Raw genomic sequence first — 20,903 nt, 5'->3', positions numbered from 1 at the left:
CTCCTACATATGAGCATGTAAATTGGTACAACTACTGTGGGTTGTCATGCCCTTTTCCAGGGGACATTCCAACCCAAGGATCAAAGCCAGGTCTCCCGCAACACAGGGGGATTCTTTACTGTCTGAGCCACCAGACTCAGAAGCCCTACACAATTGATACTAAGTATAAAATAGACATTGCCTGGAGAATCCCATAGACATGGGCCTGACGGGCCACAATCCGTAGTGTCACAGAGTCAGACACGACTGAAGTGACTTAGCATGGACGCACACACAAATAGATAAATAATAACCTATTTTATAGCACAGGGAACTCTACTCAGTGATCCATGGTGACCTAAATAGGAAGTGAATCCAAGAAAGAGGGGATATATATATATACACATATATAGTTGTTGTTGTTTAGTCACTGAGTTGTGTCTGACTCTTCTGTGACCTCATGGACTGCCATGCTCCTTTGTCCATAGGATTTCTCAGGCAAGAATACTGGAGTGGATTCCCATTTTTTTCTCCAAAGGCTCTTCCCAACCCAGTGATGCAACCGCAGTCTCCTGTTTGGCAGGCAGATTCTTTACCACTGGGTCACCTAGGAAGCCCATATGTATATATATAACTTACTAAATTTGCTGTACTGCAGAAGCTACCACAACATTGTAAAGTGATTATACGCAAATAAAAATTAATAAAATTAAATAAAATAAATTCTCTGTCAGGTAACTTTAAGAGCCAAATACCCTGGGAAATTTTTTAATGTTTCTTTTTCCTCTTGGTTTTCCATGAGATGTCTTTTATATAAGTATTTTTAAAATCACAAACATTGTAGATAAAAAATTGTACAACTCCTTCAGAAATGATTTTATTTTGCTTCTTCTATTTAAGGGATAGACTTAAGGATAAAACAAATTATTTAACTCATTCTTAGGGCAAAGTTTGACTTAAAAGAGGACTTGTGCCATTGTCAGGACCAGGGCTCTTCACAGAGAAAGAGAACACTAAGATTATAACTTCACTGGTATCTTACAGCTTTCATCTCAGCTCCATCACTAGGTCACTATTAAAAAAATTTTTTTTCTTTTGAACTTTTTACTTTGTATGGGGTATAGCCGATTAACAATGTTGTTGTAATTTCGGGTAAACAGCCAGGGAGTCGGCCATACATATACATGTATCCATTTTCCCCCAAACTCTCCTCCCCTGCTAAAAATTATTTAGTTTAACTGACTTTCCTGTTCTTTAACCCTCCCAACCCTCTAATCATTGCTGTTTCTTCAGGAAACCAGACCCAGGTGCTGCCCCAGTGCAACCGCTTTGTGTCTGAACCAACAGGCTCTGCATCCTCAGAGGAGAGCGCCCCCTACTGCTCAGGTGAGGGTCCTACAGGACAGAAGACCCTTCTCATTCCCCAGGTCACCGCCCCATTGTCCCATTTCTCTCTCCTCAGACAGCAGACAGCTCCGCCTGGTGGACGGAGGAGGTCTCTGCGCCGGGAGAGTGGAGATCCTTGAGCAGGGCTCCTGGGGCACCATCTGTGATGACGGCTGGGACCTGGACGATGCCCGCGTGGTGTGCAGGCAGCTGGGCTGTGGAGACGCCCTCAATGCCACGGGGTCAGCTCACTTTGGGGCAGGATCAGGGCCCATCTGGCTGGACGACCTGAACTGCACAGGAAAGGAGTCCCATGTGTGGAAGTGCCCTTCCCGGGCCTGGGGACGGCACGACTGCAGACACAAGGAGGACGTGGGGGTCATCTGCTCAGGTCTGTGCTGCAGGCTGTCCACAGGCTGGGGGAGGGGTGGGGCCCTGAAGAAAGGGGATCTGATCCCTGAGGGAGAGATGCTGCAAGGACCAGAGAAGGAGGCTTCCTCCCGTGGAGCACGTCTTTCCAGCAGATGTGGAGACAAGGTCCTTTCACTGCCTCCTGCAGCAGGGGAGATTCTGGTCTTTTCTTCTCCATAGTGTTTCCTGACAGAGCCTTTTCTCACAGTTTTTCTTGAAATCAGGGCTCACCCTTCTGGTACATATGGTAGAGAAATCTTAAAGCCACTGTGCTAGTTTTTGTTTGTTCTATGACAAATTGCCACATTGTTAATGGTTTAAAACAACATATTTATTTCCTTACACTTCTGTAGCTTAGATATCCAGCAGGGATCCCACTGGACTGTGATAAACGTTTCAGCAGGGCCACATCACTTCTGAGCCTCTGGGAATGAATCTGTTTCCTGTCTTTTCAAGCTTCTGGAAACTGCCTGCCTTCCTTCATTCATAACCCCCTTCTGTTCATCATCAGAACAGCAAAACTCCACCCCTCTAACCATTATCCATATTCACATTTTACTCTAGCCAGAACGAGGAAAAGGATTCCACTTTAAAGGATAGTGGGTCTAAGAATGTGATTATACGGTGCTCAGGTGGTTAATCCACCATATTTCAGGTTAATCTTACCATCCCAAGGTCCATACCTTAATCACATATGCAAAGTCCCCTTTGCCAGATAAGGAAATAGTCACAGGTCCATTATTCTATCTGCCTCCACACTTTCCACATCACATCCCTTTCATACACTCTTTAGATGTTTTGTCAGGAAGCAGGAGCCAGCTCCCTCTCCCTGCAGGTGTCCAGGTTGGTCTTCCTCACAGTTCATATCCACCACATCAGGGTGGTAGAAATATTTAGAAAGACAGACACAAATGGACAAAGTCAAGTAAAAAGGAAACAAGTTTAATTCTGGTCATATAATGGATTTACTTCCTCAGCGGGTCACAGATGAGTGTTCACAGTTTTGGGGAGACAGGAAAACCCGGAGCACTGAGTGCAGGGCTCACTGTGTCCTGTCTTTTCCATTTCCATCTTAGAGTTCCTGGCCCTCAGGATGGTGAGCGAGGACCAGCAGTGTGCTGGGTGGCTGGAAGTTTTCTACAACGGGACCTGGGGCAGTGTCTGCCGCAGCCCCATGGATGGTGTAACTGTGTCCATGATCTGCAGACAGCTTGGCTGTGGGGACAGTGGAAGTGTCAACACCTCTGTTGGTCTCAGGGAAGGTTCTAGACCCCAGTGGGTAGATTTAATTCAGTGTCGGAAAACTGATACCTCTCTCTGGCAGTGTCCTTCTGGCCCATGGAAATACAGTTCATGCTCTCCAAAGGAGGAAGCCTACATCTCATGTGCAGGTGACTTATGTCTCTTTCTGTTTCTGTCCCAACCCTGTAGGATGTTATTAGTGAGATTTGATATTTTAAAATCTAAGTGATGGGTTTAAGTTGAGATTATAAAATGAAGTTTGGATGGAGCAAATTTAATGTACATGTTCCAAACTTGCTTTATTAAAAATTTTTAATTGATATTATTGATACAACATTATATTTTTTGCTGTGTACAACAGAATGCTTATATGTTTGTGTGTATTGATAAATGATCACTACAGTAAGTCTAGTTATATCTATATATATATCCATATATATATATCCATATATATAGTTACATATTTTTCTTACCTGATGAGAATATTTAAGATGTATTTTCTCGCCATCTTTCAAATAGACAATACAGTATTCACTATAGTCACCATGCTGTATGTTATATCTCTTCACCTATTAATTTTATAATTCAAATTTATACCTTTTGATTACCTTTGCCCACACCAAATCCCCCACCTCTGCAGTCACCATCTACTCAGCATCTCTGAACTTCCTTTTTGTTTTAAGATTACAAATATAAATGAGATCATATGGTATTTTTCTTTCTTTGTCTGATTTGTTTCACTTAGCATAATGCCCTCAAGGTCCATCCATGTTGTTGAAACTGGCAAGATTTTCTTCTTTTTTATGGGCGGATATATGTCTATATTACATTTTCTTTATTCATACATTAGTGAAGAGTTACATTGTTTGACTCATATATATTGCTATAAAATACTAAAAGGTAATACTGTTAAAGTGCTGCAGTTAATACGTCAGTAAATTTGGAAGATTCATTAGTGGCCACAGGACTGGAGAAGGTCAGTTTTCATTTCAATCTCAAAGAAGGGCAATGGTCAAACTACCGCACATTTGGGCTCATTTCACATGCTAACAAGGTTATGCTTAGTCTTTGAAGCTAGGCTTCAGCAGTAAGTGAACTGAGAACTTCCAAGATGTACAAGCTGGGTTTAGAAAAGGCAGAGAAACCAGAGATCAAATTGCCAACATTTGTTGGATCATAGAGTAAGCCAGAGAATTCCAGAAAAACATCTGCTTCATTGACTACATAAAGCCTTTGACCATGTGGATCACAATGAACTGTGGAAAATTTTTAAAGAGATGAGAATACCAGAGCACCTTACCTGCCTCCTGGGAAACCTGTATGCAGGTCAAAAAGCAGCAGTTGGAACTGGACATGAAACAAACAACCGGTTCCAAATTGGGAAAAGAGTTCATCAAGGCTGTATATTGCCACCCTGTTTATTTAACTTATATGCAGAGGACATCATAGGAAATGCCTGGCTGGAAGAATCACAAGCTGGAATCAAGATTGCTGTGAGAAATATCAACAACCTCAGATATGCAGATGATACCACTCTAATGGCAGAAAATGAAGAGGAACTAAAGAGCCTCTTGTTGAGGGTGGAAGAGGAGAGTGAAAAAGCTGGCTTACAGCTCAACATTCAACATTCCGAAAACTAAGATCATCAGCCCTTCATGGCAAATAAAAGGGGAGAAAATAGAAACAGTGACATATTTTCTTCTCTTGGACTCCCAAATCACTGCCGACGGTGACTGCAGCCATGAGATTAAAAGAGGCTTGCTCCTCTGTGACAAACCTAGACAGAGTGTTAAAAAGCAGAGACATCACTTTGCTGACAAAGGTCCATATAGTCAAAGCTATATTTTTTCCAGTAGTCATCTCTGACCATGAGAGCTGGGTTGTAGAAGAAGCTAAATGCCAAAGAGTTAATTCTTTTGAATTGTGGTGCTTGGATGCCACAATTGAATTGAGAGTCATTTGGGCAGCAAGTAGATCAAAGCAATCAATCTTAAAGGAAATCAACCCTGACTATTCACTGGAAGGACTGATGCTGAAGCTGAAGCTCCAATACTTTGGCCACCTGATGAGAAGAGCTGACTCATTGGAAAAGACCCTGATGCTGGGAAATACTGAAGGCAAAAGAAGAAGGGGGCCACAGAGGATGAGATAGTTAGATAGCATCACCAGTTCTGTGGACATGAATTTGAGCAAACTTTGGGAGATAGTGAAGGACATAGGAGCCTGGCATGCTGCAGTCCATGGGGTTGCAAAGAGTCAGACACAACCTAGCAACTGAACATATGTTGCTGCAGTGAACACTGGGTTTTCAAGTTAGTGTGTTTGTTTCCTTCAGATAAATACTTCAAAGTGAAATTCCTAAATCATATGGCAGTTCTATTTTTAATTTTTGATGCACCTCAATACTGTTTCCATAGGGGCTGCGTCAACTTACATCCCCTCTAACTGTGCAAAAGCTTTCCAGTCTCTTCATATTCTCCTCAATGCCTGTTATTGCTTCTTTTTGATAAAAGCCTTTCCAGAGTATATGAGGTGATATCTCATTATGCTTTTGATTTGTATTTTCTGATGATTAATATTGTTGAGCACGTTTTCATGTACCTATTGGCAAATTGTATGTATTCTTTAAAAAAATGTCTATTCAGGGGCTCTGCCCATTTTTTAAAAATCAGATTTTTTTTTTTTTGCAACTGAGTTGTATGACTTCCTTGTGTATTTTGGATAATAATCCTTACCAGAAATATAATATGCAAATATTTTCTTCAATTCCATAGGTTGCTTTTTCATTTTGGTGACGGTTTCCTTAATTGGGCAGAAGATTTTTAGCCTTATGTCATCACAACTGCTTGTTTTCACTCTTGTTCCCTTTGCTTTTGGTGTCAAATCCAAAAAATCATCACAAAGACTGGTGTCAAGGATTTTACTTTCTGTTTTTTTCCTGTAGAAATTTTATGGCTTCATGACTTGTGATCAAGTCTTTAATCTGTTTTGAGTTAATATTTGTGAATGGTGTAAGATAGTGGTCCAGTTTCATTTTTTGCATGTGGCTGTCCAGTTTTCCCCATGCCATTTACCAGAAAAACTGTCCTTTTCCCACTGTATATTCTTGGCTTCTTTGTCAAAAATTAATTGACCATTGAAATGTGGGTTTATTTATGGGCTGTCTATTCTGTTCCATTGATCTCTGTGTCCATTTTTATACCAAGAACATACTGTTTTGATTAATATAGCTTTGTAATACAGTTTGAAATCAGGAAGCATGACACCTCTAGCTTTGTTATTCTTTCTCAAGATTGCTTTGTTCTATACAACTGTGTCTCTTTTTCTGTTTTGTATATAGGATTATCGTTACCATCTTTCTAAATTCCATATATATGTGTTAGTATACTGTATTGGTGTTTTTCTTTCTGGCTTACTTCACTCTGTATAATGGGCTCCAGTATCATCCACCTCGGGTAGGATGATCTGAGAGAACAGTATCGAAACATGCATATTATCAAGTGTGAAACAGATTGCCAGTCCAGGTTGGATGCATGAGACAAGTGCTCGGGGTTGGTGCACTGGGATGACCCAGAGGGATGGGATGGGGAGGGAGGTGGGCGGGGGGTTCAGCATGGGGAACACATGTAAATCCATGGCTGATTCATGTCAATGTATGGCAAAAACCACTACAATATTGTAAAGTAATTATTTTCCAACTAATAAAAATAATTGGGAAAAAAAGAAAAAAAAAAATTGCTTTGGTATTCAGCATCTTTTGTGGTTCCATGCAAATTTTAGGATTGTTTCTTCTGTATCTGTGATAATTTCCAGTGGAATTTTGATAAGGATTGCAGTGAATCTGTAGATTGCTTTGGGTAGAATGGGCATATTAATAATATTAGATCTCCCAATCCGTGAGCACAGAATATCTTTCCATTTATTTGAGTCATCTTCAGTGTCTTTCATCAATGTCTTATAGTTTTCAGTGTACAGTTCTTTCACCTGCTTGGTTAAATTTATTCCTAGATATTTTATTCATTTTCATGCAAATGTAAATAGAATTGTTTTCTCAGTTTCACTTATAACAGTTTGTTGTTAGTGTAAAGAAATGCATATTATTTTTGTATACAGATTTTTCTTTCTACAACTTTACTGAGTGTATTAGTTCTCATATTTTTGGTGACGTCTTTAGTGTTTTCTACATACAATATCATGTAAGGGGGTTTCTTTCCTCACTACTCTGATGGTAAAGAATCTGTCTGCAATGCAAGAGACCTGGGTTCAGTCCTGGGTCAGGAAGATCCCTTGGAGGAGGGAATGGCAACCCACTCCAGATTTCTTGCCCGGAGAATCCTAATGGACAGAGAAGCCTGGCAAGCTGCAGGCCTTGGGGTCACAAAGAGTCAGACATGACTGAGTGACTAACACTTTCACTTTTCAATGTGCTAGAGTGTCAGTTTTGCCTCTTCCTTTCAGATTTGGATGTCTTGATTTTGTTTTTATTGCCTGATGGATCTGGATAGGTCTACCAAAACTAAGTTGAATAAAAGTGGTGAGAGTAGACATTTTTGTCTTGTGTCTGATTTCAGAGGAAGAGCTTTTGGTTTTTTACAGTCAAGTATGATGTTAGCTATGTACTTTTCATATGGCCTTAATTATGTTGAGATGCAATCCTTCTATACCTACTTTGTAAAAGAATTTTTACCGTAAGTGGATGTTGAATTTGTCAGACACTTTTTCTGCATCCTTTGAGGATATGATTTTTACCTTCATTTTGTTTATTTGGTGTGTCACATTGATTAATTTGTGAATGTTGAACTATCCTTGCATCCTTGGAAAAAATATCTCTTGATCATGGTGTATGATTATTTTTTTTTGTATGATTCTTTTAATGTATTGTCAAATTCAGTTTTCTGATATTTTGTTGATTATTTTTGCACCTATATTTATCAGAGTATTAGCCTGTAATTTTCTTTTCTCATGGTGTCCTTATCTGGCTTTGGTGTGAGATTAATGTTGGCCTCATAAAATGAATTTGGAAGTGTTCCTTTCTTCTGTTTTTGGAATAGTTTGAGAAGTCTCCACCACTAAATACTGTTACATTGGGAATTGAGATTTCAGCAATAAATTTTGAATGAAATAAATACATGTTGGCAAGGGCGACAAATAGTCAAACCATAGCACCTTATTCCATCAACATTTCTCTCTCTGTTTCTCTCTCTCCTTCCTTCCCCCTCCACATACACAAACACACACACCCCATTCAGGTACACCTTGAATGGTATGCTGGATGTTGCCTGAAACCCACAGCTAAGAGAATGTGGGAACAGATACTTCAAAAGCAGAGGCTCACTCCCTTCCTTGCCTCTCTTTGCTCATGTCTTTGTCATTTTCATTTGAACGCCAAAGAGGCATTAAACTATGAGACCTTTTATTGATGATGTTTTTCCTACAATGAAACCCCGTGAATTGAGAGGTGGTAAAATCTTTGACCATGAAAATGAGCAACCCGCTCATAGAGGTCCTGCCATCGTTTTCTCAGAGGTTCTCTGCATAAAGCGGGTAGGAGTTTTGATAGGATGATCTGGAAAGAATATATAAATATTGATACTTTATGACAGGTACTATTTACCCTTCTGATTTTTTGAATTTATATTTATTTCTCTCAGCTTCAATTCTTTTATATATATTTTCAGTCTTTTGTTTATTATTTCTGCATCTACTCAATACAAATTTTTCTTGATAGGCTTTTTTTGACTATTGCAAAAATTTCTGGCTTACTCAGTGTGTACATATATGTGTACATATATCTTCTCAGAATTCTACTAAGTCTTTCCTGTAAGTACACAGGAAAGGAAATTTCTTTTTAAGAGATTCCTAACCATGGATTTACATGTATTCCCCATCCCAATCCCCCCTCCCACCTCCCTCTCTACCCGATCCCTCTGGGTCTTCCCAGTGCACCAGGCCCAAGCACTTGTCTCATGCATCCAACCTGGGCTAGTGATCTGTTTCACCCTAGATAATATACATGTTTCAATGCTGTTCTCTCGAAATATCCCACCCTCGCCTTCTCCCACAGAGTCCAAAAGACTGTTCTGTACATCTGTGTCTCTTTTTTCTGTTTTGAATATAGGGTTATCGTTACCATCTTTCTAAATTCCATGTTAGTAATTAGCCTCCAACTAATAAAAATAAATGGAAAAAAATAATAAAAATAAATAAATAAAATAAAATCACATTACTCATTAAAAAAAAAAAAAAAAAAAGATTCCTAACCAACACTATGGGCTTTTCTGGTGGCTCAGAGAGCAAAGAAACTGCCTGTAGTGCAGGAGACCTGGGTTTGATCCCTGGGTAGGGAAGATCTAGTGGAGAAGGGAATAGCAATCCACTCCAGTATTCTTATCTGGAAAATACTATGGACAGAGGAGCCTGGGGGGCTGCAGTCCATGGGGTCACAAAGAGTTGGACATGACTGAGCAACTAACACACACACGCACATAACCAACACTACATTGTGGAGCAATTATCTTCCAATTAAAAATAAATTTTAAAAAGAGAGTTTCCTTTTACAACAGTAGTCTTCACTTGCCCACTTGTCACATTGAATAATAGGTAAGAGTAGTTTATAATCTATCTAATACTTTTCCATTAAAATTATGTACATGAGATTTTGAATATAAATTGACTCTGTGCTTCTGGACTGATCATTTTTAATATGAACTATTATCATAGACTGTTACCATTAATGTATATTTGGTTTACTATTTCACTGATTAGTATGAACTTAAGAAAAACAAATTTTATTTCACTGAATTTTATTTGTCTAATCATTCATTTAATAAATATTTATCCAGCCCCTATCTGGTATTTAGAAATGGTTTTCCATAGATATTTGGTGAATGAGTGCATACAATGTGCAGGCACTGTCCTGACAGCAGAAACATGGCATATATAAGATATACCAGGTCTTTCCTCTAATGGAACTTTCATTCAGAAGGGTGTGTGTACATTCGTAGATGTCTGTGTTTATATTTGCTGTGGGATGTGAAGACTGATTAACAAGTAAATATTTAAAGTAATATCAGCTGGTGATCAGATGCAGTGAATGTTTCAGCCCAGGAGATAATGAACCTGTGTTTTCATGTGTCCTTTGCACTGAGTCAGACCTTAGATAATCTTATTTGGGGACAAGACCACGCCCAGCTGTCCCTGATCCACTGTTTCCCTGTTGTTTGCAGGAAGAAGAGCCAAGAGCTGTCCAGCTGCTGCCCCCTGCACAGGTACGTCAGCCCTGCCACCTCCCCAGGGTTCCCAGGGGCTCCTTCCTCCCACTAGGGGAGTCACAGGAGGGGCTGCTGCCTTTTCAGACAGAGAGAAGCTCCGGCTCAGGGCAGGAGACAGCGAGTGCTCAGGGCGGGTGGAGGTCTGGCACAGCGGCTCCTGGGGCACCGTGTGCGATGACTCCTGGAGCCTGGCAGAGGCCGAGGTGGTGTGTCAGCAGCTGGGCTGTGGCCCGGCCCTGGAAGCCCTGCGGGCCGCGGCGTTTGGCCCTGGAAACGGGAGCATCTGGCTGGATGAGGTGCGGTGTGGGGGCCGGGAGTCCTCCCTGTGGGACTGTGCTGCGGAGCCCTGGGGGCGGAGCGACTGCAAGCATGAGGAGGATGCTGGTGTGAGGTGCTCTGGTGAGTGAGGGGCGCGGGGTCCGTCCTGGGTGAACTGGGGCAGCGCAGGGGCAGTGGGCTGGGCCGGGCGTGGTGGGGAGTTTGTGTTCAGAGAGTGTCCGGATGCTGGGGCTGTGATCTAGGACCGGGGAGCTGGGACGACTGGAGACTGCTGTTGTGGAAACTGAGGGGTGATTTCAGGCTCAGGAGGGAAAAATGGTTTGCCTTGCGTTCTGGCCAATTCCTCTTCCCCACACTGCTGTTTTTCTCTTTAGGTGTAAGGACAACATTGCCCGCGACAAAAGCAGGTACTGTGATCCATGCATGGGCAGGAGAGAATACTCAAAATACTGGCGACCTGTTCTGTGGGCTCCCTGACAACTCAAAAGAGGAAAGAGTCTGAGGAGCTGTGGCTGCTGGGGAGGAGCCAGGGCATTACACTGGGGAAATCCCCTGCCTTGATGCCCAGAGTCAAAGTTCTCATGCCCGGCGTCCAAGGAAGTCTGGTTCCCATGTTGTAAAATCTAAGGAACTCCCACCTGCCCTTGAGTGTTGCTCCTCATCAGTGAGGTGCGGGTCCCTGGGCTGTTTGATGCTCTGTCTCCTGAAGCCCAAGGAGAAAGAATGAGCTGGGTCCTCAGAGGCTGTCTCGGCAGGGCAGCTCCCTGATAATCCCCAGCTCTGCCTCGGGGCCACACTGGCCAGAGTGGAGTTGACTTGTCTCAGGACGAGACCCCGGGGAGCCCTGACACTGTCTGAGGCTGGGACACCGTTGTCTGGAGCTCCTGAAAATGCTGACACAGGGGATTTCTCTGTGCCCAAGACTATCTCCAGCCCTTTTTCCTGTTCTCCTTAGGGACCAGAACAACCTCAAATCCTCTGCCTGGCATCTTCTCCCTGCCTGGGGTCCTCTGCCTCATCCTGGGAGCCCTTCTCTTCCTGGTCCTCGTCATCCTGGTGACTCAGGTGCTCAGATGGAGAGCAGAGCGCAGAGGTGGGCTGCAGGGGGAACTGGGGACCAGGGAGCGTGAGTGGAGGCAGGAGATGGGGCAGGTGTGAGGAGGGGAGCCTGGGCCAGGTCTCTGCTCTGAGTTGCAGACTCCATGTGCTCCGTGCTGAGCTCTAAGGGCAGAGTAGACAGAGGGCTGGGGCGTGAACTCTCATAAGTCATGGCCTCTCCTGTGAGACCAGACAGAGTTGGCGCTGAGCTGTATTCAGGGTCAGACGAGGGGAGAAGGTGCTGACATGGTGCACGTGGTGGGAGACAATGCTGAGGTCCTGGCAGCCCCCATGTGAGCACCAGGGAGAGGAAGGGAGGGTCTGCTGGACCAGGGTGTCTGGGGCGGTTTCTCTTACCTGCTGGGGAATCTCTCAGCCTTATCCAGCTATGAAGATGCTCTTGCTGAAGCTGTGTATGAGGAGCTCAATTACCTTGTGACACCGAAGGAAGGTCTGGGCAGCCCAGGTGAGTGTCTCTGTCTGCCCTCCTGTGGCCTCTGGTTGTCACCACCCACTGGCTGTGCGCATCTTCTCAGCACGTGCATACCTGATGTGTGCCCCAATCTCACAGAGACGGCTCCTCCAAAGTGGCAGGATGGCCTCTCAGAGCCCGGTGATCTCCCAGCCTCTGTCTACACTGCAGAAGCCAGGCCTGTCCCTTCTCAGCCTTAACACAGGTCCCGTGGGTGTGGAGAGGGTCATTCTGTGTTTTGTGTGATGTTTGTCTCCACTCGAGGTTTCCTGTCAGATGACTCACTGACTAAATGGCCGTATTACACCAGAAATGGTGAGGAAAACAGTGACTACAGATCTGCTCCAGGAAATAGAGGTGGACCTGCCTCGGCTGGGCTTTGGGGAGGAGAGTTTCCCTCATGGAGAGGATATTTAAGGGGAATGACTTTCCTCTGATGGACCAGAGGCATCCCTTGTGTCCAGATGGTGTTCTTCCTTCTCCTTCTCTGGCTGTTCTGTGATGTCTCACGTCAGGGCTGGTCTCTCTGTGTCTGGAATCACAATAGGCACACAATATTTAAAAAAAAATAACATCTGTAAAGCGCAATTTGTCAAAGTACTTTAGCAATGCTCAGTGGTGGAAGAGTTGCTTTGAGATACGTAGTTTCCACCAGAAAATATGAAGGTATGTAAAATCATGTTTTGGCTTATGGACACATCAAAATGAAACATGGTCTTAGAGAAAAAAGTCTTTTGAAACAAGGAGTGACTGGTGCCTCTCTTCAGAAACTCAGAAACTCTGGGTCAGAAGGGATCTTAGGTATTCCCCAGACCAACCCACTTACTGTGGTTTCATACACTCCCTTGTCTGCTCTTGGAACCCCCAGATCAGAGGACTGATGTCCCTGCTGAAAATTACGATGATGTTGAAGAGGTCCCAGTGCCTGGAACTCCTCCTGCCTCTCAGGGGAGTGAGGAGGAAGTGCCCCCAGAGAAGGAGGATGGGGTGAGGTCCTCGCAGACAGGTGAGTGGGGTCAGGTGATCTCCTGCAATCTTTCTATCTGGAAAGAGTGAATGTGTGCTCCTCAATGCCCAGCCTCCCTAGAGATTCAAAATATAGGTAATTTCATACATCTGGTAGCATCATCTTGACCATATGCCATATTTAATGCTGTCACACTCCTTGCAGGGAGTGAGGAATCACTCTGCTTTTGGCATTTATGTCTCCATAATGTGACATATACACTTCACTTTATATGTGATATACTTGCATTAAGATTTATAGATTATGGAATTTCCTGGCAGTCCAGAGGTTAGGATTCTGCACTTTCACTGCTAGGGCCCAGGTCCAACCCTGTTCAAGGAACTAAGATCCCACATGCATTGTGTCATGGCCAAGGATAAACTTATTGATTAATTGAGCATATTTATTTTTTTTTTTCTTTTCTTTCTTTTTTTTTTTTTAAATATGGAACGCTTCACGAATTTGCGTGTCATCCTTGCGCAGGGGCCATGCTAATCTTCTCTGTATCGTTCCAATTTTAGTATATGTGCTGCCGAAGCGAGCACTAATTGAGCATATTTATAAAGAAAGCTAAGTGCCAAAGAATTGATGCTTGAACTGTAGTGTTGGAGAAGACTCTTCAAAGTCCCTTGGATGGCAAGGAGATGAAACCAGTCAATTGAAAGGAAATCAATCCTGAATATTCATTGGAAGGACTGAGCTGAAGTAGAAGCTCCAATACCTTGGCCACCTGATGTGAAGAACTGACCCCTTAGAAAAGACTCTGATCCTGGGAAAGATTGAAGGCAGGAAGAGAAGGGGATGACAGATGATGAGATGGCTGGATGGCATCACTGACTCGATGGATATGAGTTTGAGCAAGCTCTGGGAGTCGGTAATGGACAGGGAAGCCCGGTGTGCTGTGATCCATGGGGTCGCAAAGAGTCAGACATGACTGAGTGACTGAACTGAAGTGAACCAAATTCAAAGGTGGAACAAGTGTTTTAATAATATCTTTTCACTGTCTCATACATGAAGGCAAATCATTCAGTATCACAGTAATCCAGGTCTATGCCAAATCAGTAATGCTGAAACAGCTGAAGCTGTGGTTCTATGAAGACCCACAAGAACTTTTAGAACTAATACCCAAAAGAGATGTCCTTTTCATTATAAGGGACTGGAATGCAAAAGTAGGCAGTCAAGAGATACTTGGAGTAACAGGCAAATTTGGCCTTGGAGTCCACAGTGAGGCAGGGCAAAGGCTAACAGAGTTTTGTCGATAGAACACACTGGTCATAGCAAACACCCTCTTCCAAAAACACAAGACAGGACTCTGCACATGGTCATCACCCGATGGTCAACACGAAAATCAGATTGATTATATTTTTTGCAGCCAAAGATGGAAATGCTCTATACAGTCAGCAAAAACAAGACTGGGAGCTGACTGTGGCTCAGATCTTGAACTCCGTTTTGCCAAATTCAGACTTAAATCGAAGAAAGTGGGGAAAACCACTAGACCATTCATGTATGACCTAAATCAAATCCCTTACGATTATACAGTGGAAGTGACAAATAGATTCAAGGGATTCCGTCTGATAGGCGGAGTGCCTGATGAACTATGGACGGAGGTTCGTGTATAGGAGGCAGGGATCAAGACCATCCCCATGGAAAAGAAATGCAAAAAGGCAAAATGGTTGTCTGAGGAGGCCTTACAAATAGCTGAGAAAAGAAGAGAAGCAAAAGACAAAGGAGAAAAGGAAAGATAGATCCATTTATTGCAGAGTTCCAAAGAATAGCAAGGAGAGATAAGGAAGCCTTCCTCAGTGATCAATGCAAAGAAACAGAGGAAAACAATGGAATGGGAAAGACTAGAGATCTCTTCAAGAAAATTAGTGATACCAAGGGAACATTTCATGCAAAGATGGGCTCAACAAAGGACAGAAATATTACGGACCTAATGGAAGCAGAAGATATTAAGAAGAGATGACAAGAATACACAGAAGAACTATAGAAAAAAGACCCTCATTACCCATATAACCATGATGCTGTGATCACTCACCTAGAGCCAGACAGCCTGGAATGCAAAGTCAAGTGGGCCTTAGGAAGCATCACCATGAATAAAGCTAGTGGAGGTGATGGAATTCAGTTGAGCTATTTCAAATACTAAAAGATGATGCTGTGAAAGTGCTGCACTCAATATGCCAGCAAACTTGGCAATCCCAGCAGTGGCCACAGGACTGGAAAAGGTCAGTTTTCATTCCAATCCTAAAGAAAGGCAATGCCAAAGAACGTTCAAACTACCGCACAATTGCACTCATCTCACACACTAGCACACTAATGCTCAAAATTCTCCAAGCCAGGCTTCAACAGTAATGAACCATGAACTTCTAGATGTTCAAACTGGATTTAGAAAAGAGAGAGAAACAAAAGAACAAATTGCCAAAATTTGCTGGATCATCAAAAAAGCAAGAGAGTTCCAGAAAAACATCTATTTCTGCTTTACTAACAATGCCAAAGCCCTTGAAAATGTGGATCACAATAAACTGTGGGAAATTCTGAAAGAGATGGGAATACCTGACCACCTTACCTGCCTCCTGAGAAATCTGTATGCAGGTCAAGAAACAACAGTTAAAAGAGAATATGGAACAGCAGACTGGTTCCAAATTGGGAAAAGAGTATGTCAAGGCTGTATATAGTCACCCTGCTTATTTAACTTATATGCAGAGTACATCATGCAAAATGCTGGGCTGGATGAAGCACAAGCAAGAACCAAGATTATGAGAGAAATATCATAACATGCGATATGCAGATGGTACCACCCTTATTTCAGAAAGTGAAGAAGAACTAAAGAGCCTCATGAAAGTGAAAGAGGGTAGTGAAAAACTTTGCTTAAAGCTCAACATTCAGAAAACTAAGGTCATGGCATCTTATCCCACCACTTCTAGGCTAATAGTCTGGGAAACAGTGGCAACAGTGAGAGACTTTATTTTTTGGGGCTCCAAAATCACTGCATATGATGACTGCAGCCATGAAATTAAAAGACACTTGCTCCTTGGAAGAAAATCTATGATCAACCTAGAAAGCATATTAAAAAGCAGAGACATTACTTTGCTGTCAAAGTTCTGTCTAGTCAAAGCTCTGTTTTTTTCCAGTAGTCATGTATGGATCTGAGAGTTGGACCATAAAGAAGGCTGAGCACTGAATATTTGATGCTTTTGAACTGTGGTGTGGGAGAAGACTCTTGAGAGTCCCTTGGACAGCAAGGAGATCCATCCAGTCAGTGCTAAAGAAAATCAGTCCTGAATAGTCATTGGAAGGACTGATGCTGAAGCTGAAATTCCAATGCTTTGTCCACCTGATCCGAAGAACTGACTCACTGGAAAAGACCCTGATGCCGGGAAAGCTTGAAAGCAGGAGATGGGGATGACAGAGGATGAGATATTTGAATGGCATCACCAATGCAATGGACATGAGTTTGAGCAAGCTCCAGGAGTTGGTGATGGACAGGGAAGCCTGGCGTGCTACAGTCCATGGTGTTACTAAGAGTTGGATATGACTGAGCAACTGAAGTGAACTGAACTGATACATAAAATGTAGAGATTTAAACAAACGTATTGAATTGGGTGAAGTATGTTTATAATTTAAGATGAGCTCTGCTTATATGTTAACATTCATAAGTACAAAGTCTATGATATACGGTGACCTTAACATTAAGCCATGGTAGTGGATCATAGACTCAGAATTTGTGATCAGCTAAGATCTAATTTGCCCCAGATATTTCAGTAGCTGCGAGAAGACACTCATTCTCTAGGAAAGAGTATTTCTCCATCTGAGGGCCTGTGTGGTCTCTGGGGAGGGGCCATCTGTGGCTGCACCTGTGATAGTCTTTGTGGACATTTGGAGCAGGAGTCAAGTCAGCCAAGATCAGACTTGGGTTGTGAGTGAGGAATTCAGATTTTTCCTGTCTCCAATCTCCCTCTTAATGAGAATTCACATCTATCACCTGTGAAAGGAGAACATTTAAATTGTTTTTTATGATTCTTACCATTGCGGGTTATATCCTTGCTATTGTGTGGCCTGGAAGCAAGTCTTCCCAGAGCTCCTGTGTGAGCACAGATCTCCTGCGATGCAGGATTTCCACATGTGCTGAGGCCCCAGAGACCACATGGACTGGATCTGAGAGGACAGCTGGGATCCATCCTCACTATAACTCAAGTGAAATACCCTGATCCTCCCTGCCCAAACATGGGTCCCAGGGATGCTTTGTCATCACCACTTGCTTGACTCCTTCCACCATAGGGCTCTATCCCATCCCTGTATCTCAGTTCTAATCAAACTTCTCTTTACTATTTCAGGCTCTTCTCTGAACTTCTCCAGAGAGGTGGCTGATCCTGGGGAAGGAGGAGAGAGCCCTTGGCTGTTCCAGGGACAGACAGGGGACCCTGGGTACGATGATGTTGAATTCAGTGCCCTGGGAACATCCCCAGTGACTTTCCCATGATGCTTTATTAAATATGAGATGAAGCCTCAGATATTCTAACTGCCTGTAATTCAATAGAGTAGAGCTGACCTGTAATTGTGTTATGTGGAAATTTCTCAAAATGAGATATTCTGAATAAATTAACTTTTTGCTCTGATGCTAATTTAACAAACTTCATGTCAAATGATTTTAGAAGATTGGTCCTCAAACACCATTTTCCTCAAAGGAAATACAAGATGAGTGAGCTGCCCTGCTCTCTCACCTGTCTTAGAGGCTAATGAGGGCATGATTTTGCCCCAGCTCACAAATGCTCCAGGTCACTCTTATTAAGAAAAGGATATAAACTTGGTCCACATTCATACCCTCCTTCCTAACAAGATGAACTCATGGAAAAACAAAAACAATTCTGAACATTCCTTGGTGCTCTCCCTGAGATGTCACATCAACTGTTTGTAACTTGTTCCTTGACACCAGACTGAATGTGAGTTTCAAAGTGGAAGGTTGACTTGTCGGAGAGAATGGATACAGCTTTCCTTATCCTGCCTAAATGTTCATAGGCCAATTAAAAATCTAACTGTACATAACTACCTCTTCCTTTTTCATCTCTCATTTATTCCTTTAGTGGATACAAACACCTCTTTGCTCATCTCCCATGTCTGTTTGATTATCCAATCCTTATAAATCCATTCTTTCCTCTCCATCTCTTCCTACTCTTTCTTCAGGAGGCTGCTATTTCTCGTCTCTCCAAGGATCTCTCCTTCTAAGTGAATTGTATCAGTTCATATATATCTCCAAGTTGATGGAGGGCAAACTGATGCTCACCCACACCCTGTGTTCAGGTGGGACAAGAGGGCAAGAATGTGGAGACCTAGGCAGAGGGGATCCAGAAGAATGGATGTAGACAGAAAGATCAGGAACAGTTGGCTATTTATTTTTCAGAGATGTGGATGGAAGCATCTTATATGACTGATCTCTTAGAGGAAGAATTTCAGCCAATGGGCTTTTTTGAAAACATCTATTTTCAGATGTTTCAAGATTGCTTTAATCTGGTTACTACTGAAAATGTAATTGTGATCCTGCTGTGATTCCTCAGGGTAGAGAGAGCTGTCATGCAGAAGTGGCCAAGTAAAGATTACGTTTACACAGCACTCCCCCTGCACACCCCACCACCAAGTCCATTGTGGACATGTGGAGAAGCTGCTGAACTAATTTAAGCCCTGAAAGTGCTGGCCTGGTTGTGAGCTGGACCCACCCAGTTACTTGCTTGATGACTCTGGATGGTTTCTAAGGCTTCAACCTACACTCACACTTGCAGTCTTCATAGTTCTAGGCTGTGCTTGGGGATGGGAAGATGCCCAGGGCTTCTCCCAGGGAAGCTCACATGTCTATTCACTTGGGAAGTGATGAGATAGATGACACATGATGAAATAAGGCACACATACCAAGAGGCTCAGTGAACTCCAAGGAAACACAGATAAACTATTAAATTCAAGAAGACAATATATGAACAAAATAAGATTTAAAATATTTCTCATCATCATTATTATTGTTTTTAATTTTTGTTGCACTGGGTCTCTGTTGCTGGACATGGGCTTTGTCTAGTCTCAGCAAGCAGGCCCTACTCTTCTTTGTGGACAGCAGGCTTCTCTATGCACGGGTTTGTTTTATTGTGGAGAACAGGCTCTAGGCAACCAGGCTTCAGGGGTTGCACCATGCCACCTCCTATTTGTGCTTTGCGGTTCCTAGAGCTCAGGCTCAGTAATTGTCGAGCTAGGGTGAGTTACTCCACAGAGTAAATTTTTTACAGAGATAGAAAGAATAAAAAAGGAAGTAAACAGGGAATTTATTGATGGTTTGGTGGTTGGGATTCGATGCATTTAGTGCTGTGGTCTGGATTCAATCCCCGTCAGGGAACAGAGATCCTTCAAGTTTTGCAGTGAGGCAAAGAGAATAAGAGAAGGAACGAAACAGAAAAATGATCCAAACAGAAATTCAGCTGCTTAAGATTCAGTTCAGTTCAGTGGCTCAGTTGTGTCCTATTCTTTGCGACACCATGGACTGCTGCAGTCAGGCTTCCCTGTCCATCACCAACTCCCAGAGCTTGCTCCAACTCATGTCCATTGAATCAGTGATGCCGTCATCCAACCATTTCATCCCCTGTCGTCCCCTTCTCCTCCTGCCTTCAATCTGTCCCAGCATCAGGGTCTTTTCCAATGAGTCAGTTCTTGGCATCAGGTGGCCAAAGTACTGGAGCTTCAGCTTCAGCATCAGTCCTTCCAATGAATATTTGGGACTGATTTCCTTTAGGATTGACTGGTTGGATCAGTTGCTTAAGATTACAATGAATGAAATGCAACACAATGAAAAATGCTACAGAGAGCATCAACAACAGCAGAAGACTCTGTCACTTAGAAGGCAGGACCATTGAGGTCACCCCGCCAGGGGACAAAGAAAAAAAGGAATGAAAATGTGTGAAAGAATCTGTGTGAAATATAGGATAACATTCATATAAACAACCTGTACAGTATTGGAGTCCTGGAAGGAGAAGAGAAAGAGAAAGTGACAGAGATTGTACTTAAAGAAATAATACCAGTTAAGTCCCAAATCTGATGAGATTTAGACTTCCAAGTCCATGTAGCTAATAGGTCCCTCCTCAGAGTTCATTCAAAATGATCATCCCCAAGACACATTGCTTGTATTCAAGAAAAAGAGAGAATTTTATAAGCAACAAGAGAAAAGCAAATGCTCACAAAAAAGACATTCCCTTAAAAATATCAGTGGACTTCTCAGTAGAAACCTGAGAGTCCAGGAGAGAAAGGGTGATATATTCAAACTTATGAAAAGAAAAAAACCCTACCAACCAATAATAATTTTCTCAGGAAGGTTGTTTTTCATAAATGAAGACGATATAAAGCCTTTCCCAAACAAACAACATTTGAGGGCATTCACCAACATTAGGCTTGTCTTACAAGATTGCTTAGGGGAGTTCTTCAAACTAAATGAAGGATGCTAATTTTTATATGAAAGAAGTGAAAATATGCAACAGACTTGTAAATGTAAATATTGAATCCAATTCAGCATACTCTAACACTGTAATATGGTAGTGTGCTAACCAGTTAGCTTTAGTCTAAAGAAAGTATTAAAATCGCTACAGAGAAAAGTATTTTGTTAGTGGATATACAATCTAGAGAGGTAAATTGTGACATCAAAAACAAAAAGTGTAGAAGGGGATAAAAAGGTAGAGCTTTTGTATGTCATTGGAATTAATTTGTGATCAGTGTAGTATATACTGTTGTCCCT

The 20,903-nt window shown here is 42.5% G+C and overlaps 1 protein-coding gene and 1 non-coding gene across 2 annotated transcripts in view; one reads left to right on the top strand and one right to left on the bottom strand.

Annotated features, from left to right (window-relative positions):
* LOC122423336 (antigen WC1.1-like) overlaps positions 1-17,766 on the top strand; it is a 56,665-nt gene extending 38,899 nt beyond the window's left edge. Inside the window, exons 11-21 of the mRNA XM_043440289.1 lie at positions 1,273-1,365; positions 1,442-1,756; positions 2,853-3,167; positions 10,245-10,286; positions 10,374-10,688; positions 10,943-10,975; positions 11,524-11,661; positions 12,043-12,132; positions 12,403-12,495; positions 13,007-13,144; positions 17,479-17,766. Coding sequence (XP_043296224.1) covers positions 1,273-1,365; positions 1,442-1,756; positions 2,853-3,167; positions 10,245-10,286; positions 10,374-10,688; positions 10,943-10,975; positions 11,524-11,661; positions 12,043-12,132; positions 12,403-12,495; positions 13,007-13,144; positions 17,479-17,624 — 1,718 coding nt within the window. The 3' untranslated portion in view covers positions 17,625-17,766. The remainder of the gene's footprint in view (positions 1-1,272; positions 1,366-1,441; positions 1,757-2,852; positions 3,168-10,244; positions 10,287-10,373; positions 10,689-10,942; positions 10,976-11,523; positions 11,662-12,042; positions 12,133-12,402; positions 12,496-13,006; positions 13,145-17,478) is intronic.
* LOC122424155 lies at positions 13,583-13,689 on the bottom strand. Its single transcript, XR_006264341.1, has one exon. It is a non-coding gene; the product is annotated as a U6 spliceosomal RNA (small nuclear RNA).
* Positions 17,767-20,903: the final 3,137 nt, after the last annotated feature.

Source organism: Cervus canadensis, chromosome 21, assembly GCF_019320065.1.
Source record: "Cervus canadensis isolate Bull #8, Minnesota chromosome 21, ASM1932006v1, whole genome shotgun sequence".
Classification (NCBI taxonomy): Eukaryota; Metazoa; Chordata; class Mammalia; order Artiodactyla; family Cervidae; genus Cervus; species Cervus canadensis.
Note: the sequence above shows the minus strand (reverse complement) of the source record. Positions and strands in the feature narration are given on the sequence as shown.